Below are 27,964 nucleotides of genomic sequence, written 5' to 3'. Positions count from 1 at the left end.
CTAGCTATTCTGGATGAGGAAGGCAAGAGTGGTGGCTAGCAAAGCAGAGGCCAAGGAGGTGGAGTGGGGGGCATTGGCAGACAGGGGCTCTGTGTGCTTCTGCAGCCAGGCCAACTCTTCCAATAGCTGGCGATTCTGTAGCTCTGGGGCCACCTTCTCCCGGATGGTCTGGTAGTAGCGATTCAGGTACTGGAGCTACAAAAGATAGGTTTGATCTGAGCTACCAAGAAGTGAGGTCTTGGTGCCACCCAAACCCTGCTGTGGTATTCCAGATATCCACCTTGGTCCAGGAACCCAGCCACTATCAGGCCTTAGGTATTCTCTGGGGTGTTCCACAGGCAGTTCCCCATGGTGGCTGCTTAATGCCATAGTAATGTTCATGAGGAATGAGGTGGGTGAATTTCAGGCCCAGGAATGAGAATAAACAGGGCTGGCATCCCCATTTTACAAAAGAAGAGATTGAGGCCCAGAGAGGGGGTAGGGGAATGCTTTTATTTTTCCAGACCTTGTAGTAAGAGAACTCAGAGTCCTAGTCTCAGCCTTTCCAAGAGTTAACTACCTAAGATTGGTTAGGCTGGCCTGATTGGAAAATTCTAGAAGTTTGGGGGTCTCTGGTGAGCTGGGAAGGTATGCCCCAGTGTCTGCCTACAGTGCTACCAGTGTGGACTCTCCTGGGGAGGGGCAGGGACAGAGTGTCTTGGAGTTAGAGGCATGAAAGTCCCAGAGTGGGGAAGAAGGCAGTCATTCACAGGCTGAAGGCCTGGCATTGCTGACGGATACTCACCTGCTCAGGGGACAGCAGGCTGACATCAATGAGGTTTCGGTCATAGGGCACGAAGGACACCACTTCAAAGGTCAGGTAGCTCCCTGGGTACTGAGAGCCCACAGAAAAGGTAAAAAAAGCAGGAAAATGAAGGAGGAGGAGTAACTATGTTTAAGGGAACATGGGAGCACTCCACACAGAAGCTGCAGGCACAGGAAACTGATCCTTGTCAACCCAAGACAGTGGTTAGATCTGAGCTTTCCAGAATCTCTTCCCTTGGCCAACCATCATCTTCTCTTTAGCACCTAGGTGCTTTCCTCTTTATTCCTGAAATTTAAACTTAGGTCTGTGTTTCTCAAAATGTGGGTATCAACAGCACCTAAGGAGTACATTAAATGTGTAGATTCCAGGATCCACCCCCTAGGCCTACTGGGGCAGAATCTCTAGGGTAGGGTCTGGGAGCTTACATGCAAATCAAATGATTTACAAATAAGTTATTAGGGGAGAATCAAAGCCTCTGGGACAGGAGTCCCATGTGTTTCTCCCTTGCTAGCAAAGTAATAAAACTTCATTTTCCTTTTTCTCAAAAATAGTTATTAGGGGTTTCTACCCATCCATTCATCCATCCATCTATATATCTACTTATTGATTCATTTATCTATAAAGACAAGTAAAAAGAAAGGGGTAAAAGCCTATAATTTCCATCTCTCAGAGAGCTTATGTGTTTAGGAAACTCAAACTACACAAAGATACACAATAAAAATAGAAAGTCTCTTCTCTGGCCAATTTCCTTTCTGAAAACATTTCTGGCATATGCAATATATATATTTGAAAAAATATATGTATATATTTGAAAAGCCATTCAACATGAATCCTACCATACATGCTTCTCTTTACCTTTCTTTCCACCTTACTTCATGGTAAACCCAGGAAAGTGCTCTGAATTAGCACAAGGAGATCTACCTCATTCTTTTAAGGGCCGCATAAGGTGTACCATGATTTATTTCAGCAGTTATAGATTTTTAGGCTGTTTCCATTTTTTTTTAATATGACTGTCAATGCTATAAACCAACAGCATTGTAAAAACATCTTGATGAACTTTGGGACTATATCCAGAAGGTATATATTTAGTGAAGGAATTGCGGAGACAAAAGGTACAGGGATTTTTAATAGGCACTTCTATAGATATTGTCAAACTGCCCTACAGAAAGTTTGCACCAATTTGTACTTCTCTTAATAGTGAACTGAGAGTGTCTATTTCACCACATACCCATCAACACTGGGTATCATTGAAGCCTCTAATTTTTGCCAATCTGATAGATGAAACATGATATTCTATTGTTGTTTTGATTTGCATTCCTTTAAGGATGGAGTTGAGCATCTTTTTACATGTGTGAACCATCTGTGTTCATTTTAGTGAATTATCTCTTCATGTCCTTTGCCCACTTTTTTCTTTTTTGCTTTTCCTATTTTTATCCTATTTCTTTGTAAAAGCTGTGGTAAAATTAAGGAAATTCACACTTTATTTGTGATGTAACACATTGTCACAGATCTCTCTCCCCCCATCCCTTCTTTCCTGCCTTCCTTCCTTCATTCCTTTGCTGTGCTGGGGCTGGAACCCAGGTCCTTGTGCATGCTAGGCAATTGCTCTACAACATAGCTACATCCCCAGACCACAGACTGCATCCCAAGCCCACTTTGTCATAGTATCTTTTGATATTTTTAGTATTATTTCCATATACACATTTTCTATATAATTTAGTCAGAGTTTCAATATTTTCCTTCATGACTCTGGGTTCTATACAGAAAGGCCCTTTTACACCCTGGGATTATAAATTAATTCATATAAGTTTTCTTCTAGATCTTTTGTGGTTCCATTATTCACCTTAAAACTTTGGTCCATCTGGAATTTTATTTTGATATAACAGTGATGTTATTCATTTTATTCCCACCAATGATTAGTCATTGGTTCCCCCCACCCATTAGTTGAATAATTTCTTTCCTCCTTACTGTTTTCAAACATCAGCTTTACTGAAAACTAAATTCCCTGAGACTGGGGTTGTGGCTCAGTGGTAGAGCACTTGCCTAACATGTGTGAGGCACTGGGTTCGATCCTTAGCACCACATAAAAAAATCAATAAACAAAATAAAGGTATTGTGTCCATGTACAACTAAAAAAATAAAAAAAAGAAAAGAAAACTAAATTCCCCATGTCATTTATGTGAATTAGAAGGTTTACTTTGAGAATTACTGTTTCATTGTTCCCAATGTCTGTTTCATCTCCAGTGTCATTCTCTTTTATTTTATTTTGTGTTAATTTTTTTAATATTTATTTTTTTTAGTTGGACACAGTTCTTTTAGTTATTTTTTATGTGATGCTGAGGATTGAGCCCAGGGCCCTGCACGTGCTAGGTGAGCACACTACTGCTGAAACACAACTCTAGCCCTTGTGTTAAATTTTGACAGGGCTAGTTTTCTTTATTGCTCTTCTTTTTCAGAATTTCCTACCTACCTAGCTATCTTTCCATGTTTATTTTTACAAACAAACTTTACTGTCATTTTGTGAAGTTACAAAAGTATCCAGTTAACACTGAAATTGTGATTGTCTTGAATTTATAGATTAATTTAGGGAGAAATGACATCTTCATAATATGGTGGCTTCTTTTCAGAGAGCACCATTTACTTAAATCTTTTTTATGTTCCTTAGCAGAGAGTTTTCTCTGTAAGTCTTTTAAAGTTTATATCTAGGTATTTAATCTTGTTGGTTGTTAAAATATCAAATCCTTATCTAATGAGCTCCCTTGGTGATTATTAATGTGCACTGAGAACCAATGATTTAGAGCAGGGATACTGATTCTCTTGTCCTGAAGTGGGACCTGGCATTGGCATTTAAGAAACAAACAAGCTTTACAGATGATTCTAACGTGCAGCTTGAGAAACTGATTTATGGAATTCCTACAGAGCCATGGAAGATTCCAAATAAATTCATGCTCACACATTAAATGCCCTTCTCCTTCAGCTTCCATCACCTCCCATGAAGCCCAAAGTCACTGCCATTCTGTTCACACTTCCAGCCCATTTCAGTGGTACGTTACCTTGGTCTTTGCTTCCACTACGAGGGCTACATCTTCAAGACGGATCCCAAATTCTCCATCCTGATAGTAACCAGGTTCTGGGAGACACAGAGATGCTGATGGCATTAAGCCAGCGTGGGTGGGGACACCCAAACTCAGGCTTTATGTGCCAATCAAGTGGCTGGAGTGCCCTACTGCCTGACTGGCTGCTCCCTGGCTGTTGGCTCTGGTGGCCCAACAAATTGGCTAAGCAGAGGCAACATATTAGGCCTCAGATTCCCTCTAAGCCAAACTCTGACTCACCATCCCTCCCTTCTCCCTGTGTGCCACTGTCCTGTTACCCCAGCATTTGGTTGTAAACTCCATAATCTGGATGTACAGCTGAAAATCAGCTCCCAAGAATAATAAGGATGATAAGGGCCAAGAGGGCTGGGTAAGAGTGGGCCAAAACATTTGGGATACGGGAATGAGAGTGGGGAGGTGAGGGAGGGCAGCAGTGGATCCAGGGCTGTGCCCATGCCTGGCATGCTTCTTGAAGGTGGGTGCCTGATTCCCCAGCTAGCCCTGCTCTGGGATTGGACGGTGCGGTGGAGAGGTCTGAAAGCCGTACCTATGGAAGTGAACATGCCCTTGGCCATCTTAATGTTGTTGGACTGGAATCCCACTGGCCCTAGAAAGAAAGATACATGCAGGTATCAGTTCTCCTATCCTTACCAGCTTGGAGGTGAGCAGGTTCTGGAGAAGAGCAGGTAATTGGGGTCCCTGGGCATCTGTAGCAGTACTTCTCTGTCACATCATTGTCTACCTGGAGCTGGCACATACCAGAATAGCCCTGGCGTTTATTTCTCTGGGGTCTATGCCAATTACCACTAGGCCGTGGTCCTCTCTCTGCTGCTCTCTTAGATGCCAAGAAGGCTGTGGGATTGGCCAGCTGCCAGCATGCCTCACTTATCCTGTGGTGCATCACCTCCCCGCTAGTAGGGTGACCATGCGTGGGTCATGGCATCTCTGTGGGTCTTGGCAATTTCCATACCTGTGAAACGCTTTCTTTCATAGGGGGTGTCACACAAGGGGGGATGCTGGAGCAGGGGTTGAGAAGGTACCTACATTCATGCACACACAGGAAGTTGCCAATGCCATGGCCTGTCCCATGACCATAATTGAGGCCAATGTCCCACAAGGCCTTACGGGCAAAGGCTTCCACCATTCGCCCTAGAAGGGAAAAGAGAGTGCCCTCGGTCAGTTGGCTGGATCCCAGACTGTCCACCTTGCCCCTTCCTGATCAACTACTAGGGTAGTGCCTGAGGAGAGGGGCTCCTGAGAAGCAGGAAAGCATGAAATGACATGGTGACATTGGGCAGGAATGGAGAGAGGCTAATGAATGAAGCCAGTGATACCATGGCTAGCCCAGACCCTCACTGTTTTCAGCACAATGTACATTGTACCTGTTACCTGGACAGACAATTTTACCACAATTTCTCCCCATCCATTAAGCCTTAGCACGTTGACATCTATTTCCTCTAGGAATCTTCCCATGACTGCTGCAGCCTATAATGATTTTCCCTACCTCTGAGCAACAGCATTGGATTAGGAGGCAGCAGACCCGGATTTGAGGCCTGGCAATCGTACCAACCCTCTGTATGAACTTGAGAAAGTCTTTTTTTAAAAAAAAAAATATTTTTTTAGTTGTAGTTGGACACGATACCTTTATTTCATTCATTTATTTTTATGTGGTGCTGAGGATCGAACCCAGGGCCCCCGCGCATGCTAGGTGATCGCTCTACCACAATCACAGCCCCACGAAAGTCTTTCTCTCTCTCTCTCTCTCTCTCTCTCTCTCTCTCTCTCTCTCTCTCTCTCTCTCTCGGCTAGATTTTCTCATCTATACAAGGGATGTGATGATGATATAATCCCTGACCCACTAGCTTCCCAGGGTGGCAGTCTAAATCCCATGAAATCAGGGCCTGAGGCTCTGTGTCCAGCCTGGTCTCCAAAACCTACCTGATGTAGCAGCAGGAAAGATGAGTCTGGACAGATCAATGTTTCCCATCAACACACGGGTATATGCCTCCTGATAGGGAGAGGACAAGGTGATGGGACAGGCAGTAGGAGGAGCCAAGGGAGCTTCTAATGGCTTGGCCTAGGGATGTGTAGGGGTGGGGCCCAGGCCTGTGTGTGTTAGCAGAGTGGGGGCGACACATCCTCATATATGGGTCACCCAGGTGATAGAAGATGGCCTAAGGAGGCTGAGGGGGACATTTTTGAAGCTGGGGCTCAGTTCATGTAACTCTCTTTGGCTGGCCCACAGAGGTCATTATAATGTGTTGAGGACATGCTTATTTTTTTAAAAAAGAATTTAACCTTATTTAAAAATTTATTTATTTTTATGTGGTGCTGAGGATTGAACCCAGTGCCTCACCCATGCCAGGCAAGCACTCTACCACTGAGCCACAACCCCAGCCTGAGGACATGGTTATGGAAGGTGGTTATAGTGGGGGTGGGGGCAGGAAGACTGTGGGCTGGAATCCTGGGTTGGCCAAACTCTGAGGTCTTGGGTCAGTGAATTTCACTTTTCTGTGCCTCAATTTCCTCATCTGTAATGGGATGACAGTGGTATCTAGTTTCTAAGCTTGTTGGGAGGAGGATGTGGACCAATGACGAATGTAACATAGTAAATAAATGCTCAACTCAGCGCTGGCACTCTCCTTGCGGGCTTGTAATCATCCTTTAAGTTTTCCTAAGGCCAAGATTGGGTTGGGCCTGTTCATTTGGCAGATCCGCCTTCCTGTCAGAAGAGTCAGGGCGGGCTGACCATGGCATGGCCTCTTCTGGTCTCTGCAGTGGTGATGTGGGCTATCCTCTTCACTACCCACCCACATAGGCTTGTCATCTCATGCAAGGCAACCAGAGGCAACAGACTCAACTGGCTAAATTGTGAGCTCTTGGAGATCTGCAGAGCACTTCCCCTCTCTGTTTTAAGCACAATGTCTGACTTGTGATCTGCTTGCTGAATGCATGAATACAGCTCCCTGACTCAACCTCTGCCCTAGTTGACCAGACCTCACTGTCCTGAACACCTCCAGCTCCTTTCTGCCTCTGAGGCTTCACTTTTGCCATTTTCCTCTATTTAGAATGCCTTTCTTCCCCCTTTCGGTTGAGTGCAGGGTCAGACACGCAGACAGCACTAAAGAAATAATTGTGCATTGATGTACTGAAATGGGACAAGGTAACCTTGGACCAAAGCCTTGGTGGCCTGCAATCTCTGTGAGGGAGCACTGTGTTTTCTGGTATTACCTTGCTACATGAACTTGGGCAAACTACTTAACCTCTCTGGGCCTCAGTTTTGTTCTCCCAGGCAAAAGGACTCTTGGTGGAGTCCTTTCCCAGGAGGGGAATCCTGGTCCCAACACTTACCTTTTGGAAGGCAGAGGGGGTGCCCCAGTGGACTGTTCTGGTGATATCTGTGGTCCCATCCCTGTGGAGAAGGGAAAACCAATATGATCAGCCCCACTGAGTGCTTATGGGTAGGGGCTGGGCCCTGTGCTTCCTGTGCTTTTCCCACTGGTGTCTGAGCAACTTGGCTGGGATAAGGCCAAATAAGGAAGCAAAAGGAAGATAGCCACCATCATCAAAATCCTGCCTTCAGGACTGCAAATTGGTGCAACCACTCTGGAAAGCAATATGGAGATTCCTCAGAAAATATAGAATGGAACCACCATTTAACCCAGCCATCCCACTCCTTGGCATTTACCCAAAGGACTTAAAGTCAGCACATTACAGTGATGCAGCCACATCAATGTTTATGGCAGTACAATTCATAATAGCTAAACTATGTAGCCAACCTAGGTGCCCTTCAACAGGTGAATGAATGAAGAAAATGTGGTACATATACACAGTGGAATATTATTTAGCCAAAAAGAAGAATAAAATAATGGCATTTGTAAATGGTTGGAGCTAGAGAATATCATACTATGTGAAATAAGCCAATCCCAAAGAACCAAAGCTGAATGTGTTTTCTGATATGTGGATGCTAATTCACAATAAGGGGGTGGGGAAGAATTGAGGTATTTTGGACTAGACAAAGGGGAATGAAAAGAGGGGAGGGAGTATGGGGGCAGGAATGATAGTAGAGTGAATCGGACATTATTGACCTATGTGCATATATGATTATAGGACTGGCATGATTCTATATCATGTACAATGAGACAAATGAGAAGTTGTACTCCATTTATATATAATGTGTCAAAATGCATTCTGCCAGGTGCCATGCTGCACGCCTGTAATCTTAGAAGCTGGGGAGGCTGAGGCAGGAGGATCGCAAGTTCAAAGCTAGCTTCAGCAACAGTGAGGTACTAAGCAACTCAGTGAGACCTTGTCTCTAAATAAAATACAAAATAGGGCCAGGGATGTGGTTCATTGGCGAGAGCCCCTGAGTTCAATTCCCGGTACCCCCCACCCCAATGCACTATACTGTCATGTATAACTAATTAGAACAACTAAAAAATATTTTTTAAATTGTATATTTTTAAATACATGACAGTGGAATGCATCACAATTCTTATTACACATATAGAACACAATTTTTTTGTTCACACCAACTCATGTCTTCATACATATACTTTGGATAATGATGCCTATCACATTCAACTATCATTTATTACCCCATGTCCCCTCCCTTCCCTTCCCACCCCTCTGTCCTATCTAGAGTTCATCTATTCCTCCCATTCTCCCTCTCCCTACCCCACCATGAGTCAGTCACCTTATATTAGAGAAAACATTTAGCATTAGAACAACTAAAAAATATTATTAAAAAAAGATCTATAACAAAAAAATTCCACCTTAGCATGTATGCATGAAGGGGCTCTGCATAGCTCTCAAGGTGAAATTCACTATATTCTCTGAAAATCACAATGCCCCATATATACTCCTTCCCGATACTACCCATTTGGGCTGGTTTACAACTCTCTGGGTGTCAGGTTAGCTCTAAATGCAAGGCTTCTTCTGGGCTTCCTGGGAGGTAGCCCAGGGTTGTCTCCTTTTTACAGATAGGGAAACTGAAGTTTGGAGAGATGACATTACCATAACATTCCCATGTTCAGATGTTTCCCATTTATAGGACACTTTTTCAGCTCCTTGAGAGGGATGGCAGAGTCGGCCTTATTATCCTCATTTCACAGGTGAGGCAATTGAAGCCTTGAGGCTGTGAGGTGGTCTCATTCCCCAAGCCTCAGCAAAGCCAGGACCAGAGCGAGCACTAACTTTCCACGAAGTTCTCTTCATTGTGAATATGGATCTGACCCAGTGATCCAGCGAAGTGAAGCCAGAGCCAGAAGATCTGACTCCCAACCACCAGCTGCAGCATTTCCCCAAGGACAGTCCCTGGGCCAGCACACCCCCCCCTTGGGAAAGGGGAGGGGAGAAACCATCCCAGGGCCCCAAGGGTTCCTCCTGGGGAGTAGGTCATGGGGCGTGGTAAACTACTTCTTCAGAAGGAGAGAAGAGGAAGTGAGGTGACCATTTCCCCAACCTCAACCCTCTCTGAGCATGCCCCAATCCAAAAAAACGCCCCCACAAATTTACTTCCCCTTTGCAAGTGGGCCATCTCAAGTATGCACAGCATGGAATTGGGGATTAGCAAAAGCTGCTAAACTGAGCCCCTGCCCCACTGCCTGTGAAAGCTATGCTAAGAGCCAGTGAAGGAGTTTTTAACATTAGCACATTCACCATTTCCACCCAAGACAGGCTGGGAGACCCTTAGAAACTACTCTGTGCTCCTCCTTCAGTTCAGCACACGCTTTCCTTTGCCTCACCCAATCTTCCCACAGCCCACTTGCTCTCTAGATGAAAAGGGAAAATCTTTGAGGTCAGGTCAGCTCAGATCAGCTCCAGTACATATGATTGGCCACATATTTGGAAGGAATATGCTTAGCCTATTCTGCATGGCTGTCACGTCTTGTTCCAGTTGTGCACTGGACAAAAAAAAAAAAAAAAAATACATCTAAAGAGTTGCTTCTTACTTGCCCCTACTTCCAACCTGACCTGGTCACCTTACCTGTTCCATAGGAGGAGGGGGAGCTTAGGAATATGCATAGTAGTCTTTGGTATGTGGGCTGTGGCCAGAGTCTGTACAAGTGGGTTAGAATATGGGTATGTGTGTGCAATCGGGCAAAGATGTGTAATAATGTGCAGACTTAAAAAAACATTTTGCTTGAGTGAGAGGAGTCTTCCTAACACTCACAGAAGTACTGCATATCTAGCTACCTAGCCTACATGTATATCCCCACTATCCTGGTCTCTGTGTGGTTGCCACTGTGCAGGAAGCCCAGATGTGAAAATGAGAAGGATGTTCAGTGCAGGGTTGTGGGTACATACCAGTACTGTCCCCCAGAATCCACCAGGTACATCTCATCTGAGGACAGCTTGCGATGCATCTCCTTGGTTGGGCTGAGAAGGGGAGAGAACACTGAGAGGGGAGCAGCTTAACCCTGCACTGAGCAATGTGGAGTTCTGAGTGAAAGCAGAGACACTAGCCAGGCATGGTGGTGCATACCTGTAATCCAGCAGCTGGGGAGGCTGAAGCAGAAGGATTGCAAGTTCAAAGCCAGCCTCAGCAACTTAGCAAGACCTTAAGCAACTCAGTGAGACCCTGTCTCTAAATAAAATATAAAAAGGCCTGGGCATGTGGCTTAGTGGTTAAGTGCCCCTGGGTTCAATCTCTGGTACCAAAAAAAAAAAAAAAAATCAGAGGAACTCCCCCTTCCCTGGAGACCGGGCTCATGCTCTGGGGATATCATTATCTCCCAAAGGCCCTGGGAAAGTATTTGATATCTGTTGCTACTGTCCTCAGCACACTTTATCCTGCACTGGCCCAAGCAAACCTTTGGGCCCCAGAGAGGGGAGGAAGAAAAGAACCCAGAATGTGGGAATGAGGAAAGCCTCAGAGACCACCCAGTCCAGCTATCTCCTTTTACATAAAGAGAGACAGGTCTACAAAATGACTTGCAAGAGGTCACACAGGAAAGCAAGAAGAAGTTGACCCTGGACTAGGATGCCACATCCAGTATTCTCTCTCTCTGCCTGCTGCCTCAGAGGGTGGGAGGGCTCCAGGAAGCAGGGCACAGGAAGGGAGGAGACCTTGTGGGTGGGGCTGGAGAACAAGAGTCCTGAGGGTTGAAGAGTACCTACTCTGTCACTATCTAGCTCTACTAGGGAGAAGTAGAGAGAAGGGGCTGGACCAAGGCAGCTGAAACTTGGGAGACACCAGGGGGTGCCACAGGAGGAAGTTCTGGGATACTCCTGGCCTTCCTTCAGAATGATGTCCAACCTCTTCCTGCCATCCATATCTATGCCAGGCTGAGGTGTCTGGTTACCTCCAAATATCGTTAGGCAGGCATACAGTGTTTTCCATGGGGCCAAATATCTAGCCTACAACTTGGGCCCACCGTGGTTGTTTCAGACTGAGTGAAATAGGCCTTTCTTCAGAATGCTCCTGAACTTTGAGAATTAGAAAACATAAATAACTCACAGGAAACCAAGGAAAAGCATCTAACAGCAGCCATGCCTCTCTCTTAGAACCCTCAGTCCTGGGTACTCAAAAAGTGCTCGCTTCTTGGGGGAAAAGTCATTCCAGCCTTTTAATTTCAAGGGGACTCCCAACCCCATCCCCCACAGTGCTGAGAGCCTCAAACCTCAAATGTGGACTTTGGGCCCAGAGCATTCCCTCCTCTACTCCAGTCCCTCTTCACCCACAAGATCCAACCCTTGCCACCAGAATCCTAGAAAATTCTTTCTCCTGAAGTACCTGTAGTGGGCCAGGGCAGCATTCAGGCCACTAGCGGAGATGGTTTGGAAACTGGGTCCAGAGGAGAAGTTTTCTTCTCTGAATAGTGCAAAACGGTCAATGAATGGGCGCTCAGTCTGACTCCACTGAGCTCTCTCAGCCCCACTTCCTGGGTTCCATCTTCCCAGGGCCAGTCCTGTCATTTATAGAGCACTCGAGAATGGAAAAGGCCAGACTATAAAGAACTCTAGAGAACTCCCCCTCCACCTTCATTTTACAAATGGGAGCGAAGAAGTTAGCTCCTTGTATATGAAACGACCCCAGCCCGGGATCAATATGTTTCTCCTCAACAATACAGAATGTCCTTGGTGTGCCCCAAGAGCCCCCCTCCCTATTGGGAGCTCTCAAGTGGTGCAGTAGCCAATTGGCCTGAGCCAGCCTCCCCGGGAGAGAGAGCCCGTGTCTGAAGTAGACACTAGAGGGCGCTGTTGGTCATCCCACTTTCAGCGGGGCTGGAGCTTGTCCTCCAACACCCCCTGCCCAGCTCCCAGACCACCCAAGATCCTGTCTCTCCTATTTCCAAATACAAGGAAGATCTTCCTTCCCTCTAAGTAAGTGGACTAATTATCCCTCCCTGCCCCCACCCCCACACTGGAAGATAGTCTTTCACCCTCGGAACTTGTCCAGGAGCTCTGCCCCTGAGAACTCATCCACCGTGCCTTTGGGCACATTCTTCTCCAGCCAGACCAAGTACCGGATCACAGCCACAGCGTCCCGCACCTGGAGATTGGGAAGCAGGGAAGCAGGCTGAGGTATGGTCACAGTGGCAGCCACAGGCTCTGGGACAAAGATCAGCCACTTTGGGTTCTGGAGCTTTGAAAACATGAGGATCTGACTTGCTATTTGATATCAAAGGATTCTACTTAATGTTTATATCTGATCGTAATGTGCTCATGTTTTCAAAAGCATTCTTATCTTTACAGATGCTTACTGAAGTGTTGACAGCAGAAATGATTTGATATCTGGGAATTGTTTTAAAATAATCTAGCAGCAGAGGATGGGAGTGGAGGTCATGAACGTGGGGTTATAGACAAAATGAGACTGGCTAGGAGTTGATGATTGTTGAAGTCAGGTGATGGGGACACAGGGAATCATTATGCTACCTTCTCTCCCATAGCATACATTTAAAGTTTTCCCTTAGAAAAAAAATTTTTTTTAATGAGGTAGCTTAACCTAATTTTAACAAGAATATTCCAGAAAAGTGTGCTGCTGTCTTGCCAGAATGAAGAAATCATTACAATACATAGTTAATATTTAGGGAGTGCTCAAAGAATTGCACATGTGCGTGCCCCCCCACATATTCTTCATTAAATATCCACTATAATTGTGTACTATAAGATTATTATTTGATCCTCCTTTTTCTGATAAGGTAACAGGCCTAGAGAAGTTAAATGACTTGCCCAAGGTTACCCAGCTAGGAAGTGGGTGGAGCTGGAGTTTGAACTCAAACACTGTACCTTCCAGCTGCCTCCTGCCCCCACGTGCCCATGCTTTAAACCATGGCACTATCCTGGGAGTGAGGGGGTAAAGGGCAGGTGGGTGCTCAGGAGTTTGGTGTCTGCTCCTTTGTTTCATTGAGGGTATTCTTTAGGTTCCTTTGAAGGCTTTCCTCTCCAACCCATCAGACTGGTAGCCCCCCCAAAGCCTACCTTCCTGCACATGGACTTACATGGCTGACCTTGAGGAGTGCCTGCTCCTTGCTATTCTTCACTGCCTTGGTCACCATCACTGGGGAGTAGGTGTCTGCCAAGAGTTTCTCCTGTTGGGGACAGGAAGGGAAAAGAGATCTGGAAGCACCCTCCAAGGCACAGTAGTGTTTGCAAAGGACTGGCAGGAAGTCCCAGCTGAGGTCAGACGTACTGCTCCCTGGCATGGTGATGCCCTCTCCTTCAGGAGCTCTCTGGCTACACAGATCTTTCCTAATCTTCCTTGTCCAGTTTGACCCTCCTTCCAGAAGGCTTCCTTGATTAACACTGCCTTAGCAGTTCATTTCCACCTGCACTCTAGAATGGTTCAGGAAATGGGCTGTTCTGACAATGTAAGTTTTCTGTGCATATCATAGTGGCTACCATTTATTGAGTGCCTACTGTGTGTCAAACAGTGGGCTTTACATATAATATCTCCTTTAAATCTCCAGGGCAACTCCTGTGAGATCAGGACTCATTTTACAGGTGAGGAAACCGAAACCCAGATTGGCTTAATTACTTGTCCAAGGTCATTGTAGAGCCAGTTAGGAGCACACCTGGGGTTCACTGTCAGGTTTGCTGACTCTAAGGACTGCTAGACCAGGCTGTATTCTCTCTAGCTTCTTCATGGTATGAATGCTTTGTCTCTGTGGACAGACATTCCAGCTTCCTCTTCTTTTGTCTCTTCCCAGTGAGGTCTACAAGGGACACACAGTACACTCGACTGATCAGCTGACTGAATGTCTAAGGGGCTTTGACCCCACCTTTAGTTGACGCTTATCAGGCCTGGAGGGGGGATTAGGTCTCTGTCATGAGCTGGAGCCTGCCAAACCCACCTTGGGTATTACTTCATAGAGCCCATACATGGTATAGCTGGTCCCAATCCAGATCCTCACATCTTCCAAGGCATAGGCCTGGACGCTGTCACGGACTTGGCTGTAGTCCTCAAGTTGCACGCACATGGGGCCTGTGCAGCTGGAATTCAGGTACTGCAGAGTCTCAGGGCTAAAGCGACTCTTGTTTACAAATAACCTGAGTGGGGAAGGAAGACCAGGAGTGTCTGCTAAGGACAAAGCAAAGAACCAGAGACATATACAGTTTCTTTGTTCCTAATAGTAAGAGGAAGCCAGCACAGGAAGCCAAGATTTGGGGTTCATTGGGAATAGAGGTCAAGTGGTCAGGAAAAGCCAACATGAGGTTTCCCAAAGGGTCTTGCTGGAGCAGGTGCCAAGCTCATGGGCAGTCTGAAGGCTATATATTGGGGTGGGGTCAGTGGTGGGGCAATGAGGACAGAAGTTGGAGGAAGTTCATGACAGCAAGCCAAGGAAAAGCCTTACCTGATGGAGGAATTCGTGAGCAGTGTGTAGGAATAGAAGAAGGGGTTATAGGGGATGTCATTGCTGCGAAGGTTGAAGAGCCCTTGAAAAGAATCAGTGGGGACTGTTTGAGGCTGATCTGCTTGGGGGTGAGCATTTCAGACACCTTTGCCTGTTTGCTTTGTTCCCCCCAATTTGCTAGGTGTACACTTTTATCATCTAGCTCTGAATGGTTCTAAGTCCTTTTGGGTGGGTGGGTGGGGGATTCAAGATACCGATGGGAGCTACAGACCTATCTCCCACCCTTCCCTGTGCAGGTATCCAGCATGAAGCACCCAGTTTTAGTGGGTCTTCAGAATGTCTGAAGCCCAACTATATGGACTGGGCAAGAAGCCCTGAGCCATGTTGGAATGGAGTAGGGTTACTCTGGGTGTTAAAGTGGGGTCTGTGAGTGCCCTGGGATAGTGGCCAGGCTGGTGAGAGGAGTTTGTTGGTCCTCTTCTCATTAAGGAGACAGATGCACTCTGCTGCCATGGTCAGTTCATTCCTTTGGTGGCCTGTGGGCTCGCCCCACCTTGCCTAAGGCCTCCTGGTTTCCTTATTCTGCAGACATGAGCTACTGTTCCCTTATGCCTTTTAGGTCTCACAGGTCATGGCCACAGAGCTCTTAGCAGCTGGTGGGTACATGGTTGTTTGGGGAACAGCTCTGTGTTGTAGGGTCCAGGAAGCTTGTGGGGGAACTCCTGTACCATTTGTGTCCATAAATCCACACTCACAGGCTGTCTCATCAAGCGCCGACAGAAGAACAGCAGTTGGGGCCTTGCTATGCGCCTGCATCTGGCTTCGGATGCCAGATACTTTCTCCTGCCAAGTGCTCCCTAGAAGCAAAGGAGCCCAAAGAAAGTGTAAACGACATATCTTATCTTTGACATTTGGTTCCTGGGAGGGCTCCTTGGAATAGTAGTTTTCCATTTTTTTAAAACAAAGCAGTAGAATCCTTTCTTCAAACAAACTTTTTAATAGTGTAGTCACTAATGACATGGGCTCAGGATCTAGACTGGGCTCAAATGACCTGGTTTTGTGATTATTAGCTTGGAGACCTTGGGCAAATTATTAACCCTTCTGTGTCTTATTTTGTGCATCTTTAAAATAGGGATAGGATATCATAATAGGATTTACCTCAGTAGGGTTGCTATGAGGCTCAAATATTTACAAAGCATGTAGAAAGTTGTTTTGGCACATAATGGGTCTAGTATAGTTTTCTGGTGGATAAACAAGTGTGCAGAAAGAGATCAGGAGAGCTGCTTTAGTTGAAGGGCAAAGGGAGAAGGCTGTTGCCATATTCAACTCTCCCCCACAATAACCCCAATATTTAATAAGCCCAGGGGTTTGGGGCTAAACACTCTGTGATTATCATTTTAATTCTTCCTTGCCCCATTTTATAGATAAGGAAAGTGAGATTTCAGAGAGGTAAAGTGACTTATCTAGGATTTCGTAGTAGCAGGAGGTGGGACTTGGATTTGAACTCAGGTCTGTCTGACAGCATGACCCACACTCCTAATCTGTACAGACATGTAATATTTTGCTAACAATTGTCAGTCTCTGGACCTGTCATTAGACTGTGTGCCACAGTGCCATCCTTTCTAGTATGCCTGCATCTGGATTCTAGGACTTTAGTTTTTGTCTTCTATCCCTGCCCCCTGCAAGGCATATGGAATCTGCCCCTAGACAGGACTAGGAATTTTTTTTGGAAGAAGGTTGTAGGCATTAAGGGTCCTGTTTGGGTCTAGATATGAACATAAATGATAACTTAATGCCATTTAAAAATGTTATGCAAACAGATAAAAACTATTCAATAAGAACTAAATCTTTGGGTATGATATACTTTTTAGTTTTATTTTGTTGCAGTGAAAATAGACATAGCATAAAATTTATCATTTTAACCTTTTTAAAGTGCACAATTCAGCTGACTTTAAGTACATTCACAATATTGTGCAACCATCCTGCTATCTAATTCTAGAACATTTTCATCATCCTAAAAGGAAACCTTGTACACATTAAGGAATCAAGTCCCATTTTCCCCTCCTTCCAGGCCCAGGAAACCTTACTAATCTGTTTTCTGTCTCTATGGATTTTTCAGTGCTGGGTGTTTCATGTAAATGGAATCACACAATATGTGGCTTTTTTTGAATGGCTTCTTTCACTTAGAATTATGTTGTCGATATTCATGAATATGATACATCTTTGAGAAAACAAATGAAACCAAATTTCAATGGTCTTACACGTTCAGCTATCTTTGTGTAGCTAACTTTTCATGTTCTGCCCTTTTCGTTGTTTCACCCCTTCACCTGCCTTTAAAATCTGCAAGTGACTGGAGAGAAAATCTCTTTTGTCTAAACTTCTTAAAGCTGAACTCTATTCTTTTGCTTTCAGGCCCACTTCTGGCTCCCGATGGCTTATTCCTTGAAGAGTAGCAGCCTGAGATGCCTCAGCTTCTCCCTTGCCTTTGGAAAGTGACAAAAATCATGCAAATCTGACCCCAATCTCTGCTCTTTTTATCCTCACCTCCTCCTGGTATAACCATGACCTTCTTTATCTAAACAAGATGAGTTTTATTTATAACAAACAATCTTGGATAGCCAGTTTCTTTAAAAATGGTGTCAGGATGAAGAAAGTATGATTCTTCAAGTTAACATTGGAACAGATAAAGAAAATTGGGCACAATTTTCATTCATTTCATCATAGCCACAATTTTGAAATTAGCCTTCTGCTTTTTGAAAAACTCCTTTCTAAAGCATAAATGCACATGGACTTGTGTGTGGAAAGGAACCTCTCAGATTGTGTAATGTGATTAGGAGTACTAATCCATTGGCTCATTCAGAATTCCAAGGGAGGATAGGGGTGGTTGGTGGCCCAAACTGATTTACAATCAGTCCTGGTCAGCATATTAGTTATTACTTAAAAGAATCACAGAGCATACTGATGATCTCGTATGAAGTATTTAGATAGTATTGACAAGGTCAAGGTTATGGATGATAGATTTTTTTTCTGGGTCAGTTAACTTTCCTTTGTGATCTAGCCAAAACCTGAACCCTCATCTACGTTGCCAACTGACCCCAAACTTGGTTATTTACTTAATCTCCACCCCAGCCATCTCTCAAATCTAAATTCTTCACCACAGGAGGGCAAGAAATAAAAGGTTGAATGATTCAATATGAACCAGCCTCCACTACTGGAGAAGCAACTCAGACCATGTACTTTCTCTCTTCAGAGGGTTTTTCATTTTCTCTAACTCTCCTGTTTCCTCCCTTCCTGCTCACTCTTGCTTCAAATCCCAACATCCTTTCTTCATTCTAGCATTTTCTAAATATGGTCTGAAGACCATTGGACTAAGGACTCTCTGTGGGGAGAGGGCCCCAAAAGCTGCATTTTAACCAAGCATCCTGGGCAACCTGGGTGTATGGTATTTTTTCAGCAAAACAACAACAACAACAACAACAAAACTCTGGGGATCCTTGTGTTTATACAAGTTGGGAAAGAGAATGGGCTTATGGAATCACCTGTGAATGCCTCCTGCAGGGCATAAATAGGTTGGCTTGGCACTGGGGGCCTTTCTGATCCCCACACCAGATCCACAAGATTGGACGTAATGGACACCAGCTGTCTGTTGGAGCCCTGGAGGGCCAGGTCATAACTCTCCCAGGAGTCTGCAAGATAGGAAGGAGTCACTTTCACCTTGCCCATTTACACCTCAGGAAAAACTGTGATTTGAAGCAAGTTAGTCCTGATTCCCTTTGCCTGCTGTTCCACTCCCATAGCCCAAAGTGTTATGAGCCTGCCCCAGCATTCTGGCCCTTCTGGAATTCATGCCCCACCCTGGGCTTTGCCTCACATCCTACTCCTTCTGTTTTCCAAGCTTAACTTGTCCTGAACACACCTCAATCCTGTCCACTGCCAATTGGCTAATCTTGTTTTATAAAGTACCAATGATTGGGGGAAGTCCCTCCTTTGAGACTTCAATGCCACTGTTTAAATGAATGGTGATGTTCAAGTCATTGGATAGGCTGGCAAAGAAGTCAATTAGGAGGTAGGAGTCATTCAGTGTGTATTCATGAACATTCCACCATTGAGGACATAATCTGGCCAACTGCCTGGGGCCCTGGAACTCAGGAATCTATATTCCCAGGAGTCCTGTTTGACTTAAAGTCCATCCCAACTCCATTTACCCTTCTAAGCTACATTCCAGAAGGGGGTTTCTGGGTGATGCTAAGTACCATAACTGGTAGAGTTCCCGGCCACAGAAGATAGTTGTGGGTTTAAGGACATCCAGGCAGGCCCATTTACCCACTAGATCTTAATAATTCCTTGAGTCTCCTAGGTTGATTTTCTGTACTTATGACTTTTAACAAATTCCATATTCATTTTTTTTGTGGTGCTGGGGATTGAACCCAGGGCCTTGTGTATGCAAGGCAGGCACTCTATCAACTGAGCTATATCCCCAGCCCCCTCCATATGCATTTTAACATATTTAATTACACAATTCATGAATAGATCTTTGTTGCAAAATATTCTGCAACCATAGCTTCAAAACACTCTATCTCTATGGCTACATCACTACCGCCTTTCTAAAAAGGTATGTTTCTTTACCTCTCAGGAAATCTGAGCCCCACCCTGCTGGTTTGGGCAAATCTAGGGACTGAGGGAAGAACATACCAATAGAGAAGAGGAAAGGGTCAAAGCCCACACTCCCTCCAGAAGGAATCTCAGCCAGCAGCCAGGTGACAATGGGAGTGGTACCAACTGAAAGATAAGAAGGAATGTAGAGGTCACCTCCAGGGTTAGCCTCAGGCTTTCTAGCCAGGTTTCTGACTATGATAGTCCTACCATGTGTGTCCTTGGGATCAGCCTCAAAGGTCAGGGATGGCCTCAAATCTCCTGAGCTTTCCTTAGAGGCTCAGCATGGCCCTGAAAGACCCCCTCACCTATACTTTCCAAAACCTAGTCTGGGATGCCGGGCTGTGGGGACAGAGCCATGTGGGCCTTCTACCTTCTTTATGGAGCTCCCAGTTGCAGTCCATCTGTCGTTCAGCCTGAGTCCAGTAGCGACTGTCAGTCCAGAGAGCTGCTTTCCTCAGGGTCACCACTGCAACTCCTGGGGTAGAACAGAGAAACTTGGAGGTGAGGGTGAAGGCGAAAGTGAGGAGTATGTTTTCAGTGGATGGATATGCAATACAGTGCTGGTTCTTAGATGTCACAAGGGACCTCTTAGAGTCTGCCTCTGCCTCCTTTGGAAGGAGAGGCAGGAAATGTTAAAGAGAGCTTCAGGGAAAGCTGACAGAAAGAATATACTGGATCAGGCATCTCCATGTTGAGGATACACACACACACACACACACACACACACACACACACACACATATATATACACAATATCTTTGTTTATTTTTTATGTGGTGCTGAGGATCAAACCTAGTGCCTCACACGTGTGAGGCAAATACTTTGTCACTGAGCTATGCACTCTACCACTGAGTGGTAACCCTAGCCCTGTTGAAGATTTCTCCATTGAAAGGGTCATTAAGACTTTTACCAGGAGAAGTGGGATCTGTTTTTGCCAGTCCAAAAGACCTGATCCTGGCCAGATATGGTGGCCCAGGACTATAATCCCAGTGACTCCAGAGGTGAGGCAAGAGGATCACAAGTTTGAGGCTATCCTGGGCAATTTAGTGAGACCCTGTCTCAAAATAAAAAAGAAATCAAAAGGACTGGAGATGGGGGCTGGGATTGTTGCTAAGTGGTAGAGTGCCTGCCTGGCACATGTGAGGCCCTGGGGTCAATCCTTAGCACCACATAAAGAGATAAATAAATAAAGTAAAAAATCCATTGACAACTAAAAAATATTTAAAAACAAAAGGGCTGGAGATGTAACTCACTGGTAATGCACTCCTGGGTTCAATCTCCAATACCAAATAAATGTATAAATAAGAGAGAAAGAAAAGAGCTCATACTGCATGTAGGTGCTCTCAGTGTCAAGACTTGGTTCCTGATAGGGACACTAAGTCAGAGGCTTACTTGAAGATTGATGGGGAAGACAAATCCAGCAAATCTGGCAAAGAGAGTTAGGGCTCATGGTGGGCGAAGGCAAGGCAGCTTGGAGTGCAGGGAAGAAATGTTTGAGGATCAGCAAAGGAAATCTGGATTTCATTTAAGGGGCCAGGATCGGGGATGGGGTGTGTTTTAGAAACTGGGACATCATTAAGGGCTTCTATATTTGTGTCTTATTTGGCCATGTGAAGTGGTATTGTCTGTAAAAAGATTTGCAGAGTACAAGTTTATCCCCAAATGAGTCATCTGAAGGGAAAAGTGGGGCCCTAGTGGCTAGATGTGGAAGTAGTAACTGTCTCAGAAATGGAGTCCAGGGAGTGCTGGGCTAGCATAACTACAGCAGAGGTAATGATTATGGGAAGGAAGCCCGGAGGTCATATGCTGTCTTTCTGCACAGAAATGTGGCCAGTGGACCATGAGATGTGTGCCCTGGAGAACCTGGTGGCTTCAAGGGTGGTGGAGGACAGGCAGAAAGGGAGAGAGAGGAGTGGGGAAAAAGAAAGGAAGAGGACTCTGGATAATAGGCCCAGGGATCCTGGCTCTTGAGGCACTAGCCATTCCAGGTCCCCCTCTTAACACCTCTAGTCTACCAAAAGAAGCAATGAGGGTAGGCAATGGCCGTTACCTGCAGTCCCTGTGAAGCCTGTAATCCACGCACGCCTCTCATCATGTCTGCCAATGTACTCACTCTAGGAAATTCACAACACCATCATTAGCCTTTTCCATGGGGTCAGATCCCCATGTGGAAGGCCCCCAACCACATCCCAGTTTTTTTTTAATGTATGGTAAACTCCAATCAGTCCCACAAGACTAAGCATACTGTGCACCTCTTCCAGGAAGCCTTCTGTAACTCCCCCAACCTTCGATCTTTCCTTTCTTTGACCAATTTTATATCTCAGATTCTCAAACCTATTGGCCTAGCATTAGACTCAGGGTTGCACTGGATTGTTTTGCAAGGGAGTTTGTCACTCTGACCAGAAAACAAGTTCTGTGTAGTCCAGGATCATGTCCTTTGGTTCCCCTTTCCAGATATCCCCTCCTTCCCAGTCTAGCTCTACCCTGGGTACATCATAAATAACTTCCGCATATGGCTTTATTGTTGAGTTGGACCTCTGTATCCATGGATTCCACATTTGTAGCTTCAACCAATCACAGGCCAAAAGTATTTGTAAAAATTGTGCCTGTACTGAACATGTAGACTTTTTTCCTTGTCATTACAGTATGACTACCATTTGTATATTTGTATTGTATTAGGCATTATAAATAATTTAGAGATGATTTGAAGTACATGGAAGGATGTGCACAGATTATGTACAAATACTATGCCTTTTAAGGTATTTGAACATCCACTCATTGGGGTATCTGTGGGGCTCCTGGAACCAATCTCTCACAGATACTGAGGGATGACTATATCCTGGTACTCAGAATCCTTGGAAACAAGATATCATTATTATCATTTTGCAAAAGAGAAAACTCAGGCTCAGAGAAGTTCAGATCCTTATCCAAATTTCTTAGCCTTTCCCAATAGGTGGGAAAACTAATTTAAGCAAGGCTGTTGACACTGAAAGTGCCTTCTCTTCTAACTTGGCTGATCTTGGGAAGGTGGGAGGGTGGAGGTGGAGCCAGTGGTGGGAAAAAGTAGGGTGGCTAGGCAGGTTTGCTGCTTTGGGAATAGTGGCCCTTGTTCTGACCATCTTGCTTCCTGTGTGTCCTCCCTCACAGCCTATCCACCATACTTGCATGGTCCAGGACTCTGGATCATCTCACTGCTCCATTTAGCAGGCTATGGGATGGCCTGGGCTGAAAGGGAGCTTAGATTTCTTCCAGTCCAATTTCCAGCCTCCATTCTAACCTCCTAGGGCAGGGATGCCTTAAACATTCTCTCTGGATCTGCCACCTGGGAATTGATCAAAATTCATTTTGAAGTTGTTTTATCATTTCACTTCTTGTGGTTAATAGGATTTAGCTATACCTTCTTTCCGATGTAAAAGAATATCTTCTTTCAGTTGCCCTAAAAGTACCGTGTACAAGCTTTCCACTTCCACCCCTTTGCCTTTCAAATCCCTTCTCTGCCTTCATCTTCTGAGTCTTAGTCTCCTGTTTGTGGCCTGTGCTTACAGGCTAAGCCAGGGTAGCTGAGGGGGGAAAACGGAAGAGGAACAGTCCCTTACCATGTGGGCATCTGTATCTGGGATGATGTAGGCAGAGAGATTCCAGGCCTGTATCTTCTGGCGGAGGGCTGTTAGCCGCACTGTAGTATTGACTGCAGTAACTGGAAGGTGCTAACAGGAAGACATCCAAACACATACAGACACAGGCACGCACTGCTTAGAGAAAATGATGACTCCCTCCACCCTGGCACCTCCAGAGGAGTCAGAAGCCTCTCCTGAGGCTGGGGTTGGGGGTGGTTAGGCTGACCTGGCCTGGGGAGGGGTGGGGTAGCAGTTAATTTACTAGTTAGAGTAGATTAAGATGCCTGGGCTGAGAGAAGATGGAGGTGTTTTAGGAAGAGAAGGACCCCTTGTGACAGTAATGGGACTTGAGTCTAGGATAGGGTATTGAATGAGAACAGAGGGACCTGAGCTCTGGTCCTGAGCCAGGTTGCCAGGACAGTGCCTCTTTGGATACCTTGGGGTAGAGTAGCCAGATTTAGCCAATGAAAATACAGGATGTCCACCCAGTCTCATTTGACTTTCAAATCAACAATGAATAATGTTTTAATATAAGTATGTGGCATGTACTATTTGGAGCATACTTATACTAAAATATTATTTGTTATCTGAATTTCAAATGTAACTCAGTGTCTTGTATCTTATTTTACAATGTACCTTGTGACTTTTTCAACTTGTCACCCACTGGTCCCAAATGGCAAAGGATAGTGAATGAGTACCCCCAGCAGTTTGAGATATTGCCCAGAAAGATCCATTCCAAGTCAGACATATCCTTAAAGCCCATTTTATCTATCCAATGAAAAATCATGTGGGTTTTTTTGCTTATTTTGTTTTGCTTTCTACCCAAAACATATCCATGTTTGATTTAATATAAAAGTAATGTGGTTTGCCCCACCTGTCTGTCTGCCCTAGTGGTTCTATAAAGTTGATACTGCATGCAGATGTTCTAAGTTTATTTTGTGGCTTAGGGTACTATGCACTTGTTCACCTTTTCACACCTTCTGGCCCACCCCTGCCGGGAGAAGATCTTTAGCCCAACTCTGGTCATGCAAAGAACCATTCTAGTCCCCAGCTGGGAAGCTGACCACCTGATCTCCTTTGGCTCTGATCTGCTGGGCCTTCTGGTCTTCACACCCTAGGTCTCATTCTCTTTGCCTTTTCATTCCATTGGCTCTTCTAGTCTCCTGACTTCCTCCCTCCTTCCTTCTCTGCTACTCTCTTCTGTGTTCTAGAATGTTTTCTTATTTCCCATCCTCCTCTTTGCCTCTGCCTATCCTCAAAGGCCAGCTAGAGTCTCTCTCCCTTCCTTCTTTTCTCCCTCCCTCCTCCTTCCCCCTGGGGGTTTCCCAGGGTCAGGCCAGGGCAGAAATAGAGAACACACTATGGGAATGAGTTGGGGGCGGGGAGAGGAAGGGCACCACACGGGGTTGGAGGCTGTGTTGGAAACCTGAGATCCTACTTCCGGGATGTTAATTAAAAAACAAGGGCCCCGGGGTTGGGAAATCAGGAAAAAACCTGTAGGGGAAGAAGCCCATGAGGAAAGGTGAGGACAGGATGACAAGGCGGGAGGTGTAGGGCGGAGCCACCTGCAGGGCGGGGCTGCGTGTAGGTGGAGCCAAGTCCTTACCGGAGGGCTAGTAGAACAGTTTCTCACATCCTCTCTTGCAAGGTCTACTGGTGTTGGGTGGCTCCAGGCATAAGCTAGAAACCAGGAGAAAAATCCGAGGTCATTTAGGGACCAGAGAGTTCTCAGAAAGCACAGGGACACCCTCTCTCAGTCCTGTTTTCCGCCCTGATCCTCCATCCTTTGAAGCCCACCATGCTGGCTATCTCTACTTGAAGATAATAACAATCATGTTTCATGGGAAATCAGACTGAATTGGATGGCACCCTGGGTCACAATCAAAGAAACTAGTTTCATCAACAAGTGATTGCCCCTTTGGATGGGTTTTAGTGCTCATTACATCAATTTTTTCTTCTAACCTAATTGAGTCTTTTCAGGGCCTATTGAAGTGGAAAAGTTGTGTGTAAATTAAATTTTGTAATCAAATTTTCTTTGAAATGCTCTAGAGGATCTCTCTAAATAATCATCCCCATCTTTATTCTAGCCTTTTATAAATCTAATTTTATATATTAGGTTTACTTAAATTCAAGACCGACTTGTACTATTTCTTTCTTTTTTTTAAGGAGAGAGAGAGAGAGAGAGAGAGAGAGAGAGAGAGAGAGAGAGAGAGAGAGACAGAGAGGAGAGAGAGAAATTTTAATATTTTATTTTTTAGTTTTCGGCAGACACAACATCTTTGTTTGTATGTGGTGTTGAGGATCGAACCCAGGCCGCACGCATGCCAGGCCAGCGCGCTACCGCCTGAGCCACATCCCCAGCCCCACTTGTACTATTACAACCAGAATCTCTGCTTATCATTTTAGCCTTATTTTAAATATATAAGACAGCAATCCCATTCCAAAATCAGAACCTCCTGGGGAAAGATGGATTAGTATTTTAAAGATTCCAACTATGTGCCAATACTGAATTTATCAATTTATCTATTGAAGTCATGTGCCCACAACGACCTTATGGTCAATAAATAGCTCAAAAGATTTTATTGTTTGATGATGTCATAGCCATCTTAATTTGTGTAAGTATATTCCATGATGTTTCCAGAACTACAAAATTGGCTAATAGCATATTTCTCAGAACATGTCCCCATTGTTAAGCAACCTATGACTGTATCTTATTTTGTGGGAGGCCAACCTTATGGGTGACTGAGTTACACTCCCCAGCTGGGTGCTGAGGCACTCAGTCACAGAAATGGGTGTGTCTTGCTACAGCCCCATGGGTGAAGGTATGCTCACCTGTTCCTTTGTAATATAACCCCTTGCCCTGTTTAGGATAGAATCTTCCATGGAAGTGCCTTGTGTGTGTCCCCTCCTCTTACTGTGCCCTTGGGTGTGGCCTACCCAGGTGTCAGTCAACCTGCTGACAGTGAACATCATGAAGATAGGCTCAGCTCCTGAAACCTGACCCCTTGCCTCATTTGAATAGCTTCTCAATAAAAGGGGTCAGCGTGTGCTCTCGCTCTCTCTTTTTCTGTGGACCCTTAAGATCAGAGGAGCCGTCACAGTGACCCAAAGAAAAAGGTATTTGTGTCTCTTGTGTGGTTATTTCGTGCAGCCCAGTTAGCCCAGTTTAACTAGAGTGACCCCTGAGCCCTTTAGTCGCGAGAACAGAAGCCTGGCATTATTTGATACTTGCAACAGCCCTGTGAGGTGAGTATTATTATTCATTTTCTACAGAGGATGAAGCCAAGGCCCAGGTAAGTTGACCAAGTTTTGCCACACTGAGTCAGTAGTTGCTTGGGGATTTGAACCTAGGATATCTGAATACAAAACAGGGGGTGGGGCTGGGGAGGTAGCTCAGTAGTAGAGTGCTTGCTTAGCATGTGTCAGGCCCTTGGTTCAATACTCAGCATTGCACTCCCCACCAAAGTGGGGGTTCCCTTTCTATCCTCCCACTCTTCCAACCATGGGGGGGGCCTGGAATGTGGGAGTCCATAGAAGGGACAGAGTGTATGGAGATGTAGTTTACAATTTGGGCTGTGTCCCAAATTTGATGTGACCCTAGGAGAGTGACCCAATATTCATTCCTAAATGTCTACTATAAAACCAGGCACTGGGCTAAGTACTCTCAGGTTCTGGGTCTCTGTGAAAAATGAAGACTGGATTACAGTTGCTTCCTGTCAGAAAAGTCCAAGACTATCTCTGATAGTCATTTCCTCCATCCTCTACCTTTACAGAGGATCATGGGGGCCTGAGTATAGGGAGACACTATACTTTTACCTTCTGAGTGGGTTGAACTACATATGGAAGGGGGGTTGGCTAGTGTCTAACATCATGAATGCTCTGCCTGTATGTCTTGGCCTCATAAACTCAAGTGGGAGATGAGATCCATACTGTTCATTTAAGAAAATGAACACCTATTTCTGTAGGAAGAAATCTCTATTAAAATGGTAGTGCTAAGATGCCAACATAAGAAACAGGACCATCCAACCCATGTCCCTGTTCTTTGAGGCCAGAAAGAGCAGGCTTTGAAGCCAAATCACTCTATAACCCCTGGCACAGGGCCTGGCACTTGCGGGGGGGGGGTTCCTTAGAAACTGGATGCTGTATTAATGAGAAGGGTCCTGCTGACAAAGAGCAAAGGGAAGGGAGGAGAGGCCAGGGGTGAGGGAGGTGCTGAACTGGACACTTAGTTGAGGACAAACAGGGCATTGTAGGGGTGACCAAGATTCTCTCCTTGAGCAGTTTAGATAGGTCCTCTGAGCCCTTTTTTTGACAAGTCCCAAAGTTTTGGCCTTCTGTGTCAGTCCTGTCCTTTCCTGGCCTGCATTGACCCATCTAATCAGGAATCCTGCCAATTAAGTTTAGAGAGACCCCCTCCTTGATACCTGATCACCCTCAATATCCGATCAGATTCCTCTTCCTTTGCCCTTGATATCTGTTCGCCCTAGCCTATCTTCAACAAGAAACCTAAGTCAGTTTAGCAAGAATCCCCGTACCCTCAATGATTCTTCTTAGTAACTTTCCATGCACCGACCCCCTCCCTCTGTTTATTGGCTGTAAATTTCCAGTGGTCTCTGTTCTCTGCAGCACTGAGCCACTCCTATCTCCCCTGCTGCAGGGCCACTATTGCAGCAGTCTTGAATAAAGCCTTCCTTACAATCCTAATAAATGCCACAATCATTTTGTCATTAATGGGTGGATGGAAAGGTGCCCAAACAGATTAATTAGGCCCAAGTCACAAGCCCCTGAAAATCACCCTTGAAGGGGCCTCTTCTTGAAGACAGTGAGGGTGACCAAGAAAGAAGAGACAATCAAGGCCCCACCCCTCAATCCAACCCCTTCTGAGCCCAGAGGGGAGAGGCCAGAGCTGCTCTCTAGGAGAGGCCCAGAAGCACATACCACAGAAGAGGATAAGCCAAGGGCAGCAGCCCCAGTGAGCCCAGGCCATGGGGT

At 45.4% G+C, this 27,964-nt stretch overlaps 1 protein-coding gene across 1 annotated transcript; it reads right to left on the bottom strand.

Moving 5' to 3' along the window:
* Positions 1–27,964, bottom strand: Xpnpep2 (X-prolyl aminopeptidase 2). The gene is made up of 21 exons (XM_077106499.1): positions 27,911–27,964; positions 24,579–24,652; positions 22,952–23,062; positions 21,406–21,469; positions 19,726–19,830; positions 19,392–19,478; positions 18,239–18,385; positions 15,455–15,556; positions 14,700–14,781; positions 14,199–14,394; positions 13,347–13,436; positions 12,288–12,397; positions 11,639–11,716; positions 10,210–10,281; positions 7,252–7,312; positions 5,839–5,908; positions 4,945–5,049; positions 4,448–4,507; positions 3,859–3,935; positions 785–874; positions 1–195 (listed from the first exon to the last, which is right to left on the bottom strand). Exons 1-21 carry the CDS (start codon positions 27,957–27,959, stop codon positions 1–3), a joined length of 2,025 nt encoding a protein of 674 aa, XP_076962614.1. The 5' UTR covers positions 27,960–27,964.

This window comes from Callospermophilus lateralis, chromosome X (assembly GCF_048772815.1).
Source record: "Callospermophilus lateralis isolate mCalLat2 chromosome X, mCalLat2.hap1, whole genome shotgun sequence".
Lineage (NCBI taxonomy): Eukaryota > Metazoa > Chordata > Mammalia > Rodentia > Sciuridae > Callospermophilus > Callospermophilus lateralis.
This window is presented reverse-complemented; position numbering and strand designations above follow the sequence as displayed.

Excerpts from the sequence above, each read along its gene's own strand:
- Xpnpep2 (XM_077106499.1), bottom strand. The coding sequence starts at position 27,959 with ATGGCCTGGGCTCACTGGGGCTGCTGCCCTTGGCTTATCCTCTTCTGT. Across the intron at positions 11,717-12,287 it reads CTCCTGGACAAGTTCCGAGG|AGAAGAAAACTTCTCCTCTG; the intron begins GTGAAAGACTAT and ends TGCACTATTCAG. Across the intron at positions 7,313-10,209 it reads GATTCTGGGGGACAGTACTG|GGATGGGACCACAGATATCA; the intron begins GTATGTACCCAC and ends CCTTCTCCACAG.